The sequence below is a fragment of the Zingiber officinale genome, chromosome 6A, assembly GCF_018446385.1.
Source record: "Zingiber officinale cultivar Zhangliang chromosome 6A, Zo_v1.1, whole genome shotgun sequence".
NCBI classification, from domain to species: domain Eukaryota; kingdom Viridiplantae; phylum Streptophyta; class Magnoliopsida; order Zingiberales; family Zingiberaceae; genus Zingiber; species Zingiber officinale.
The window spans coordinates 29,749,436-29,762,889 of NC_055997.1; the positions used below are offsets into that span (position 1 = coordinate 29,749,436).

At 35.2% G+C, this 13,454-nt stretch overlaps 2 protein-coding genes across 2 annotated transcripts; one reads left to right on the plus strand and one right to left on the minus strand.

Moving 5' to 3' along the window:
* Positions 1 to 5,866: 5,866 nt before the first annotated feature.
* LOC121996202 (probable monogalactosyldiacylglycerol synthase 1, chloroplastic) lies at positions 5,867 to 10,939 on the minus strand. The gene is made up of 8 exons (XM_042550067.1): positions 10,331 to 10,939; positions 10,062 to 10,234; positions 8,670 to 8,831; positions 8,406 to 8,547; positions 7,995 to 8,219; positions 7,761 to 7,823; positions 7,601 to 7,675; positions 5,867 to 6,306 (listed from the first exon to the last, which is right to left on the minus strand). The coding sequence occupies exons 1-8, from the start codon at positions 10,805 to 10,807 to the stop codon at positions 6,070 to 6,072; spliced, it is 1,554 nt and encodes a 517-aa protein (XP_042406001.1). The 5' UTR covers positions 10,808 to 10,939; the 3' UTR covers positions 5,867 to 6,069.
* Positions 10,940 to 11,473: 534 nt separating this feature from the next.
* On the plus strand, positions 11,474 to 13,029 carry LOC121993840 (tetraspanin-8-like). The gene is made up of 2 exons (XM_042548131.1): positions 11,474 to 12,271; positions 12,497 to 13,029. The coding sequence occupies exons 1-2, from the start codon at positions 11,768 to 11,770 to the stop codon at positions 12,815 to 12,817; spliced, it is 825 nt and encodes a 274-aa protein (XP_042404065.1). The 5' UTR covers positions 11,474 to 11,767; the 3' UTR covers positions 12,818 to 13,029.
* The last annotated feature ends 425 nt before the right edge of the window (positions 13,030 to 13,454 follow it).

The window sequence follows — 13,454 nt, forward strand, 5'->3', positions numbered from 1 at the left end:
GTATTAACTTTTTATTTTAGTAATATATATAATCGTGATGACTTATATACCTATAAAACAAATTCTTTATACACAACTTGCATTTCAACATCATTGAACTCTTCACAATTGGGGAAAGTCTTGTCAGTTTTTGTAGGTTCCGAGTGGCTAGCAAGAGGAGGTAAATTGCTCTGTTAAGAATTAAAGACTTTCTTTTGCTTTGTTGTTTAGAAAAGACAACACAGGTTAGTTGAACAAAAGTTAATCAAAATAAACATAAAAAGAATAGTAAGAGACAAACATGATTTTGTACTATCCGAAATCAAAGTGTTTTAATTAAGAGGATTTATTTGATTAATTCAGATTTAATTGAATAATTTAAATAAATAGATTTAGTTAGATTAAATTAATTAAGTTAGTTGACATTTAGAGAATTTGGATTGACCAATTATAACGGTTGGATTTAAATATGTATAAAGTTTATTTTAAATCAAAATAGGTATATATAAAATTTACAAGGCCTAGTAAGAATATTAAATTTATATAGCTCATGTGCATAAATTTTATATAAAAATTTACATAACTCATGGACATAAATTTGTAGAAAATTTATTACATATGAATTTTATGTAGAAAATTTTATATATATATATATATATATATATATATATATATATATATATATATATATATATATATATATATATGAATCCGAATTTAATAAATAAAGGTTATTCAAGGCTTGGTAGGTGTAAAATTTAAATACGAATAGTGTTTAAATTTTACACCTACCAAGCCTTGAATAACCTTTATTTATTAAATTCGGATTCATATATATATATCTATATATAGATTGAATTTTTTCTTGTAAACTTAATTAAGGTGTATATATATGTATATAAATATATATATGAGGATATGGTAATCCGAATTTTCCATAGGAAAATTGATAAGAAAAAATGGGAAATTAATGTGTATAAAAATTTTTAGAATCTTTTAAATGTATAAAAAAATTTACACACATATATGGTATGTAATAAATTGAGATATGAATATATGTAGATTTGAATTTATTTCCCATAGGAGCTTGATATGAAGATTAATATGTATAGAAATTTAGTTTATTATGAGATCATTCAAATGTATTTTTGGAATGGACTTGGCACCACCAATATAAAAGTGGGGCTAGAATATTGTTTTACAACTTTTCCCCAACCCCTAGATCTCATCATCGCCAGCCTAGCTTAAACCATCGCCGGACCTAGCCATAAGGAGAGGTGAATTAGAAGAGGTTTAATTAGTAGCCATCTTATGAACTCATTGGTTCCTATAAACTATATATGGATGTTAGGTTCCTTTGGTAGCTGTATTAAACTTGGGTTTGTTTAGTTACCATTATATTCCTCCTTCTTCCTTATCATGGTAATATTAGATGTCACGTGCGGATTCAGTTTTTAGGCTTAAGATGCTATGATTATAACCATGCTTAGGATTACTTTATAGTATATGCTAGATTCGGTTCTTGGTTTATGACACATGAAATAAAATAACTTAATAATATGGGTTTCTGATTATAAGTTTCAATATGCTGGGAAATCAATTATGTTTGACGACCATAGATGTTATATGATAAATCGGATTGTGTCTAAGAAGTTATGAAATTAAGCACGTTCTAAACCTTGTATTAGGCATCAATTGGATTCTTGATTATGGGAATAATATGTTATGTGCAAAAGTATGTTCCACGTATCAACCTTTTATTATGTCATTTATTTTTATTATTCTGGAGTTTGTTTGCTCGATTTTCCTTTGATTTCTCTTGTGCATGTTTGACAGTGAAAATAATTTGGGTATTTTTTACTTGATTTTCCCTGCTGGTTCGGATTCCACCTGTAGCCGAAAATTTCTTAACCTTCCTGAATGTTGTTTAATTCATGATATAAAATTTAGATCAATTATATCTAACATGTAGTAAAGATGCGGATTTCCGAAAATTTCTTAGCCTTCTCGAATGCTATTTCATTCATGATATAAAATTTAGATCAATTATATTTAGCATATAGTAAAGTTGTGGATTACATTTGGACTCCAACATTAGGGAGGCAACACCCGTTTATTCTTGTTCGTAGATTTAGACTTTTATTTCATGCAAGCTTGAGCTTAGGTGGCTCGAGCTCGGCTCGACTCCCTACTCTCAGTTGAGTGAATCAAGTAAAATATTTTTTATCCATCTTGGATACACTTAGACTGAATATCTCTAACATATTGTCATCTCACCGTATCCTAATACTAGATTATTAAGTGTTAAACAATATTTTTCTTATCTAGCCATTCTAGTTTAAGTTTTTAAACTTAAACTAGTATGTATAACATGACATTTATATGTATTATTGAATACAAGTATCCATGTATATAAAAAATATGTTAGAGTCAAGCAAGTCAATGAAATAATAATTATAGATTTTTAATAATATATCAAATTCTTGATTTGATATATTTCATGTGGACCCACAAATATGTCAATCACTTTAACCCATTTTGATTTTTATTAATTTTATTATTTCGTTGGGTATAATTTTATTAATAGTTCCATAATTATATGGTATTTTATGATAATTAGTTTTAAAATCTATTTTTTTTAATTTAGATTTGACTTGTTAAAATTTCTAGATTTATTTTCTTGAATTTTGATATTTAATTTTGAATTTTTTAAATTTAATTTTGAATTAGTCATTGTTCCATAATTACAAGTACTTTATTATAATTAGTTTTATGAATTTTGAAATTTATATTTGAATTTTTTTCATTTAATTTGAATAAGTATTTTTAATATTTAATCTTTTATTTTCTAAAGTTTTAAGTATAATTTTTAAGATTTAATTTTGAATTTTTAACATTAGGATTTATCTTATTTAAAATTTTATCTTTTTAATTTTAAAAATTTAATTTTTAATTAAAATTAAATTTTATCTTTGTAGAATTTGATAAATTATTTTTTAATTTTTTCGTTTAAGATTTGAATTTTTATTTTTAAATTTTTTAAATTTAATTTAGGATTAAGATTTGAAGTTTTTTATTCAAATTTGTATTTATAGACTTATCTTTTGAATTTGTCTATTTAAGATTTGTAATTTTATTTTATGAATTTTTTAATATTTGACTTTATCAAATTAGTTTTAAAATTATCTTGATTTATTAGTTTATTATTTAATGTTGATATGTTTAATTAATTAGTTTATCTTAATTACTTAGATTTGAATTATTTAAATTTGAATTAACTTTATTATTTATTAAATTCAGATTAATTAAATTAGACTGGTTCAAATTATAATTATTTTTATTATTAGTCAATTTAAAATTAATTAAATTAATCAACTTAGATTTGTCTTAGAATAAAGAAAAGATGATTAATTTTATCTAGATCTTTGGTTATTTTCTTGATGAAGTTTATTATTAATTAATTCAAAAGTATTTAAATTAAATTTTTTTTATTAATTAAATTATTATTTAATTTTGAATTATTAAAATTAATTAGTTGTAAAATCTTCAATAGATTTATACTAACTAAAAAAAAAGAGAGAGATCTATATTTACTTAGTCAAATACGTTTTCTAAACAAAAATTACTACTAACATGCATCTCAAAAAGGCTATTTTCGTAATTCAAAATTTACCAACCCTGAAATGCTTCCCCTAATTCTGTTGTTTTTTTCTTCGTCTTCGATTATTATAATGACCAGATTTTTTGCACTTAAAGCACATGATCTCTATACTCTTTGTTACTCCGGACTTTTAACATCGGTTAATCTTTTACTATCGATTATATCATCTAATTCTTATGAATATAACACTTATTTTTATAGTGTGTTCTCTCTACCCTTGAAACAAATAATATGTAACTTGAAATTTAAAATAGTCATTAAGCCTTTTCAGTTTTTCTCTCTCAATCTTTGGCCTTCTTGTTTCCTTGGTAGTTAATCCAATCAAGAGTCCTCCAAGCTCTAATACCAATTATAGGACTGATAGGATCAATAGAAGGGGTGAATATCAATCCTCTTTTTGTTCTTGTTTGTTTGTTCTGGCTAAAGATTTAGTCGTAATGTAATACAAAATATAACTAAAAGACAAAATAGAAGACACGAGAATTTACTTAATTTCAAACCTCTCGGGATTAGTACATCCAAGGTCTATGTATAGGAGGTGTCCGTCTACTAGCGTATCTCCTTTCTGAAATTTTTTATGAAACAGAGAAACCTCTTACAAGATTTAATCAAGCACAAAGAATATGATATGAGCACAGCTTGTATATAGAAATACAAATAAACTCAAGGTCATCGACTAGAAGCCCTGAGTGACTCGTACTCCTCTTGCTTCCCTGATTGCACAAGCAGTATATTGGTGTCTTTTCTTCAAGCTCAGAGATGAAGAGTCATAGTAGATTGATGTTCCAAGCTCTATTCCCTAAGGTTACTTTTATAGGGTCTGATTGGTGTACTGATAAGCTTCATCGGTCGATTGATCCTTGGTCAAACATGATCCAAAAGACCGAAACCTTTGCGATCTAGATTGAGTCTCGTGATCTCGTCTTTATCAAGTTTATCGATCGACCAAAAAACTTTTTCGGTCTCCCAAACCATGTCACATCATCGATTCGAGTTCAGACTTGAACCCGATCAACTGAACCTAATTGGTCTACTGATCCTTGAGATCAGTCGACCGAACTAGTTTGGGTTTGGTTCAACCCGAATCAACTCCGATTCACTCTAGATTTGGTCCAGCTGGGTTTGATTGTATTTGTTTGCTTTGTTTTGCTCCCAACTTCAAGTTCCTGCAAAATAGTCATGCAAAACACAAGCAAATACTCAAGCCTAACCTGTAGTCTAACTGACCAATAGGCTTACCTCTTGTTTGGAGTTCACTTTTCTAAGATTTTATCACTTAAAGTTCACTCCTTTATAAGTCTACCTGACCTACTAGGCTTCTTGCTTGGAGTTCCTCCAAGACTTTACTGCCTAAGGTTTACTCCTTAGGATCAAGCCTAACTACTAGGCTTCTTGTTTGGAGTTTCTCCAAGATTTCTCACTATCTAAAGTTCACTCCTTTAAGATTTTTTGTTGTTGCCAAATATTTGGTTATCTTGACCTGCTTACAATTGACAATTGCCAAATATCCAATCATCCTTAACCAACCTGATTTTTCCTTGTCTAACATCTAGTCCTCTCTTAACCTGCTAGAACTTTCTCTTACCAAATATCTAGTCACCCTTGACCTGTTTAGATTTTTTTCTTACAAGTCAACCTTTGACCTAAGTAGACTCAGCTTATTGCCAAACATCAAATCCTGTTTAGATCAACCCTTAATTAAACTTGACCAGATATAAAATATATTATAAAATATTAAAATTCTAGAGATTGATTATACCAACAATAGTGATAACATCAGATATAGTCTATTTAGTTCATAAGTCAATTCATCCAAGAGCCTAGAATATTTCATTGGGATGTCTATTTAGTTCATATATTAGTCAATTCATCCAAGAGCCTAAAATACTTCATTGGGATGCCCTTGGTCAAAGACTATTAATTCCTTCTAATAATAGTTTAGCTTTGAAAGCGATGTAGATTGGGGAAACTGTCATGCCAGAAGAAGATCAGTTATAGGATATTACATTTTCTTGGGAGATTCTCTCGTATCATGGAAATCTAAGAAACAAACTAGATCACTAGTGGAGGTTGAATATCGAGCCATGGTTAACACATGTTTAGAGCTAATTTGATTTCAATCATTTCCTACTTCAAATCCTGTTTTAATTTAAGTTCAATTATGGCAGCTTCAACTGCTTTACTGGCCTAAAGAACGAGAGATAATGATTGTGGAGAAGCCATTGCTAGAATCGTAAATCACATCACTGTGGGGTTGATACTGAACAGAGAAAATGGACATAGCAAACAAGAGGATCAATCTTTACAAAGAAAAAAAATTGTGGATAAATAGAAAAATTCACCATGGGAAAAACATTGCCTCAAGTTCGCTCTGGATACATAATGTTGATTCCAAAGATTGGTGAAGGGTTGGTTGGATGACTCAAATGTCAAGCTGCACAAGAGTACTGGGGTTGAAGGCTTCGTTCTCTGACCAGCTCGTGGAGATCATGAACAATCTTGACGACCGCATCTGGACGTGCTAGTTTTAGAGCATTCTCAGACATGGCCCTGAGTTCGTCGGACTTTGCGCCAAACCAGTCAGCAACTATTTTCGCGATCTCCTTTGGAGCTTTTGAGAACTTTCCACATCCATTCTCCACCACATAAGGAACGTTACCAACTTCCTGTGATGAAACATAACATAGATTTAGTTGCTGATGTTACAAATTACGAACCTTGGCTAGAGGGAAAGATAAAGATGTCAGAGAAACAACATTCTGCTCTAAGAATATTAGGATAGAGTAAACCCAGTTTCTGTGCTAACTAAGATGCAAAATGATTTTGGTAATTTAACAATCAGCCACCCTTGTTTTCGATATCCATTCAAGAATATCATAATTTCTAGATTTTACCCAAGAGTGCATTTTTTTACTTTAAAATAAGGTGGTGTAATTACCATCAGTGTAAAATGAGAAATTTATTTTCACTTCATTTATCTCGCTGTTGGAAACCACCTCTTGGAAAAAACAGGGTAAGACTGCGTACAATGTATCCTTCCTCGGGACCCCGTATGACGGGAGCTTCGTGCACCGGGCTGTCCTTTTTTTTTTTTTTTTATTTCGCTGTTGGTTACTTGAGGTAGAAAAGAGGCATTCCATATCAATTCTTGAGGGTTCTCCGAGAACCAAATTATTTTCTAGTTTTGTTACAAATAGAAAGTAAGACAATACAAATGGTCATCCTACTTGATTGTGAGTATAGCCGCTTAGGTATTTAATGCATTGTTCTATCTAAAGCATTCACTCTTCGATGGATTTCTAATGTTACAGTTAATGCAAGTTTGGTGAAATACATGGCTTTTGAGATGATGAGGATTGGGTCAAGTGCATAAGGAGCAGTCATCAATTCAAGTTCGAATTACTCAGAGGGCATTTTCATGATAGACAACTTTGATATGTCAATTGGATCACAACTCAAATACACTCGATTAAGCGTCTGTTTTGAGTACTCATAATGGTGTGGTGAAGTGGCTGGCCATTCTAAGTCATGAGTCATCATACAATTGAGTTGCAAGTGTATTGTTAATGTGTTGACAGTTCAGTTAGAGACCATGGCACAGCATGGGTTGGACACCTGGACTTGGGCTGGAACTACATGAAGGTTATAGGGTTTGAACCTGATCTCGATTGAGTCATTTTGCATGCCAATCTGGTTGGCTTAGGGTCATTACGTAGGACACAAGGACAGGAGTAGTTTGGAACACACGCAGTCAGTGTCAATGTGTTTTAACTTGGCTGCACAGAGGGAGACATCATTTGTTCCCAGTACATCACACATGCGAGAGAGAAAGTTTAGAGGCAGTTCTTGTGTTTGTAGAAAAAGGCAGGTCAGCTTTATCCATCAATATAGTCATTTAGAATAATAATAAGACCACGAATCATGTCTTAAAAAGAACCAAAAGAAGGCAAGTCAGATTACCTGTCCAGCAATATAACCATTCAGAATAATAGGAAGCCCACGAATCATGGCTTCTGCAATAGTACCTGGTCCAGCCTATAAAAAGACAGAACAGTTTATATATTTGCTCCTCGACAGTTAACACCATAAATTCATACAAGTAATTCAAAGAAAATTTTACTTTGGTAATTATGCAGTCACAAGCACCCATTGATTCTTCCATCTTCGTGACAAAACCTTTTACCTGAAATTTAAGAAAATGCATGCAAGATATGAGTGACTTATATTGGACAGGATACAATTGATGATTGAACTTTGGATTGATTCAAATAAACCTAACATGAATAATCAAAAACAGATCAGAAGAATCAAATAGTAAAACCAACGGTTCATCATATACTAGCAAAGTACGTACCTGGACCGGAACTTTCCAATCAATCGACTGTAATTTGTTGACTAACTTCTTGTTTCTGCCACAGATGACAAGAATCTGACCTACAGGTCCTCCAAGATTCTCATCGTACAATATATCACCAAGTGCCCTAGCGGTGGCCTCAATAGGACCCATTCCTTCTCCTCCTCCCATCAGTAATACAGCAGGCAAATTTTCATCCATCCCTAGCTCCCTTCTTAATTCAACCTGTTTAAAAGAGAGAAGGATGTTTAAGTAAATCAGACAGTTAATTAAAGAGCATGAAGAGAGGAGTCTTCGTTTGTGGAATCTGCTAATTTGGAAACAAATTACCTTTGGTCAACTAAATCATACAATTAAATTAAGAACTTGAAGAGTTTTAGTCACGCTTAGTGGAATCTGGAAACAATGTACCTTTGGCCGTACAGGCTTAACAAAGGAAGGGCGTACAGGAAGGCCATAGACCTTGATCTGTGAAGGTTGTAGCCGAGCTTTTATTGCTCTCTTTGCCACTTCAGAAGAAGGGCAATAACATCTTGTTACAAGCCTATGGAACCTAAATAATTTATAACACATTCAATGTCAAAGTAATACGATCAATAAAAAACCAAATCTGAAAACATAGTGCATATAAAGCCAAGTTAACTGACAATGCCAAGTAATGCAACAAAAGCCTACCATGTTGGATGACATGTGCTCAGATCTGTCACAACTGTAGTGAAAATAATTTTGTTCAGTAGACCTTTGGCCTTCAGAATTCGAAGAGGAACGTGTTGCATTAGAGGATGTACACTAATTATAATATCAGGTTGATACTTCATCAAGCCTTTTGCAACTTCTCTGAGCACACAAGCCAAAAAGAACAAATTATAGGCAATCAAATAGGTAAGGCAGCTCCAGATATCGGGTAATTGCTAGTGTTAAAATAACTGAACCAAACAGTTTACATAAATTAAAATTAAAATTGAAACAAACAGATCAAGATCAGTATTAAAACAAGAATACATTAAAAGCGTACCTGATTTTAACTACAAAGAAATTATCACAAGCAATTTGTTTCCAAGTGATGTTGTCGTTCACATAGGAAAGAAACTTGCAACATCATCATTTACATATAAAGTCAGTTTTTGAACAGGCAGTATAGTCCAAGTGATGTGCTCAGATCTTAACTACAAATTCAATAATTAATATTTTTATCTAGTCTTTGGATTACTAGGATTATATATCCATCTTCAGCTTTGGAAAAAATAACATTAACCTATTAAAAAAGATCATAGTGGAGCTCAAGTTTTATCCTAATGAAAGTTTAGTAGTGCTACAGGCTATACTTTTAAGGTTCAACTTTAGATTTAATTGCGACTCATACAAAAAGCCAACCTACACATTATGTTGCAACTAACAATATTCTGTTGGTATAATAAAATAAACTGATTCATTGTCTAAACTTCTTTTTTCTTTTTCTGTTATTACTTATTTTAAACTACAACTTATTTTATTACTTTCACTATTTTCAGCACACACAAACATTATCCTCTTTTTTGCACCATCACTGACGAAGGCACACAGTTCTTCCTAGTGTTTAGTGACTCTGGCTTTTGATTGTGCCAAATAATAGAGATAAACAGACTAAAAAATGTCTCTGAGAAGATCTTAACTACAAATATAAGTTGATGATTCACTCTGATCCAACATTTCTCACTGAATTAAAGGGTATATCCATTTTCAGTAGTCAAAAACCGCATCAAACTATTTATTCTCAGGTTTGTGTGAAACAATCAGAGAGGAGGTCAATAAGTAGAATATTTTCACTTCTCTCTGCAATATGGATAAGAACTCATGCTAGCCAACACAAAGAAAGAGATTGAGGATAAGATAATATTGGAATTCATCGTTTTAAGCCAAAGTGAAAGATAAACTTACAGCTAAACTATTTAAGGAACATTGATACAAATTCATAACAATAACCAATTTTCCCAACACACACGTCTAGAAGTTATCCAACACTATTTTAATGTTGAAAAAGAATAAAAACAAGGTGTAGGAAAGATAAAAACAAGGAAACATTCTAACCGAGCAATAAACGTTGAAGTTGCCGCAAAATGTGGTTGGTGCACCAAGCGAGGTGCGGTACCATAGTACGTCATTTTCCACAAAGCACCATGCTTTACCAAAAAATTGTAGCTTCTCGGTAATTGATTAAATGGCCAGGGCGTATGCTCCGTCCACAAGTCAGTCACAAAGACCTACACTAGCACAAGATTTTGATCCATAGAGCAAGGGGAAAAAGCTACTTTCTGGACCACTTGGAGACAAGACCACTAATTAAATTTCTAATTCACCTGGTACTCATCGCCGAATTCCTGGTTGAAGGCAGCCCTGATGGCCTCCGCCGACGCGCGATGCCCACCACCAGTATCACTCATCAAAATCAAAACCTTCTTCGGCCTCTCATACTCCGCCACGCCATTAATGGGGGCGCCGTTGTCCTCGGCAATGAGAGGGCTCTCATCCTCCAGACGGATCTCGTCGTTCGAGAGGCCAGCGGAGGCAAACCCGATGGGGGCACGGGGCTCGCTGTGGAAACGCACGAACCGGTTGAAGTGGCTCCAGAGGCGATGGAGTTCGGAGGAACCGGGGGCAAGTGAGGCAAAGGCGGCAGACCGCCTGCAGCTTCTACTATGCGAAGGAAAGGAACAACGTCGAGGAAAAGCAGAGAGGGAGGAAGGAGAAGGAGAGGTGAAGAAGGGGATCCGGGCGACGAGGGAGTCGAAGGGGAGGAGGAAGAGGTCTTCTTTGGTGACGGAAGAGGGCGTCATGGTGGCGGGATTTCAATTAGGGTTTAATTGGAGGGAAGAAGGAAGCCAAACCAAATAGCCGTTGGAGGAATCCGGCGGAGGTGAGCGGAGGTGGAAGAAGATGAGCCGCAAAAAAATAAGAGTTACGGTGTTATACATGATGCCGAAGATAAACAGACGCACGAGGATAGCGTGGAGTAGGCCCGCATAGAAAAAAGACCGGCTCGGTTCAAGGCTTCAAGCCATGGACGATCCATTCAAAGGAATAATAATCATAACCCAATATTAATATTTTTTTATCTCTATCAAATATACAAAATAATAATATTTCATTTGGACGGTGGAGATGCGGAGGTGGTCGGTGTGAAAAATTAGTCAATTCCAACGATCCGATTTCTGACTCCGAATTGAACCGGTAGACCACCGGCCAAGTTAGATCTGGACCTTGGAACACGCGTTTTGCGTGTTCTCGGCTGAAACAGAATGGGGCACTGGGCCCTTGCGTGTTGGGCATCCTCCCATGAATGGGCTTGGCCCCGAGCAGAAGCGAGGCCAACACTGAGCTGGATAAAAGTATTTAATAATGTTGATAATTCACGTGGAATTAATCATAAAAGAAAATTATTTATTTTAAAAAAAAACCTGATACAATTATCCAAATTTGTCGATCTGGAAACAACCGCGGCCGTTGCGCAGAAAATGTCCCGATCTCTGCGCGAAGAAGACAACGTGGGAAGGGCACGTCTGTTTCTCGTCATTCCTCCTGCTTGCTGTCGCCGAGAGAGAAGGAAGAGAGCAAACACCATGCAATAACCGTGCCGAATCAGAGCCGAGGACGAATCCGCTCCGTTATAAATCATCTCTCCGTTTGTGCGTCGATCCTCAAGCACGTCGAGGAGCAGTTTTTGGTTGCTTTCTTCTTCTTTTGCGGTTCCGCTGCTTCGCGTGCGATAAGGGAGGAGGACTGGAACAGAGAGGAAGATGTTTCGATTGAGCAATAATCTCATCGGGGTGCTCAACTTCGTCACCTTCCTGCTCTCGCTGCCCATCCTGGGCGGCGGGATATGGTTAGCCACCCGCGGCGGCGTGACCGACTGCGAAAAGTTCTTGCAGACCCCTCTGATTTTGATCGGCGTCTTCTTCATGCTCGTCTCCCTCGCCGGCCTAGTCGGCGCCTGCTGCCGCAACACTCTCCTTCTCTCGATCTACCTATCCGTCATGTTCATCCTCATCGTCGTCCTCACCGTCTTCACAGTCTTCGCCTTCGTCGTCACCAACAAGGGCGCCGGCGAGGTCACCTCTAACCGGGGGTATAAGGAGTACCGCCTCGGCGATTACTCCCATTGGCTGCAGAAGCGGGTGGAGAACTCGAAGAACTGGGCCAGGATCCGCGCTTGCCTGTCCGAAGCTAAGGTCTGCCAGAGCCTGCGAGAGAGTAACCAGACCTTCGACCAGTTTATTAGTGACAATCTTTCGCCCATCGAGGTACCATCCACCCCAAATGCCATTTCTATGTCAATGTGAACAGCCATTTTTATCTGTGATTTGGAATTTTATTTTTTTATTTGGTCTAATCGATTTGGTAACTGAAAAACAAATCTCTTTAACCTTTGCTCTGTGAAATAGACGCCGAATTCAGATTTCTTCTTTTCCAGCATCTGAATATATGAGATCCTTTTTGACAGCTAATCGTGAGATCCTTTTTGGCAGTCCGGATGCTGCAAACCCCCCTCTGAATGCAACTTCGATTACCAAAACGCAACTCTCTGGACTGCACCAGCGACGGACGCCAATTCAAGCAACCCCGACTGCAGTACCTGGAGCAACAACCAGTCGATTCTCTGCTACGACTGCCGATCTTGCAAAGCCGGCGTCATCGCCAACGCAAAGGACAAGTGGAAAAAGATTGCCATCCTCAACATCATCATCCTTATCTTCCTCATAATTGTCTACTCTGTTGGCTGCTGTGCATTCCGAAACAACAGACGGGACAACGACGGCCCAGTCGGGTGGAAAGGAGGATATGCCTAAATCCTACTAAGATTTCCACTGCTGCTGCCGGCCTGCTGTTTGCTTTCTGCTCTCCTAGCTTCATTTTTCAGCTGCTGCTGGTTTTTCTCTGTATATTTAGGCTTCTGGCTCCTACAACTACAAGATGACTTCATATTACTACTGTCTTTGCTCTTTAGGTAGTGTATCTTACATTGCCTATACTGAGATCTTTGATGTTCCTTGCGTGCGGTTGTTGATTGCGCTTGATGTTCCATTGAGTCAGTTTATATAGAGTATTATAGACTTGTCAAATACATGAAACACTTTTGATTAAAAATATTTAAATGGACACTAAAGATCTCATATCTACATAATATTGTTATGTTTCCCTAAGTTTGTTCATATTCATTTTCTTTTGAATCCTCTAGGGTCCTTGAGTAATTTAGACCAAAAGTGTCTGAACTATATATGATTGTCAACCCCTTTTAACCCAAAGTATTTGATAATCACAGAGACCTTAAGTTTATTTTTTTTAGATTTCTAGTCTCTTATGACCATCAAAGACTTTTACAAAAAAATGATTGATGTCCTTAAAAATCTTAAATTCGTGTCAAACGAGTATCATTATATTTTTTAAGTTCTCTTGAGTTAATTCATTTATATATTTCCTAATTTT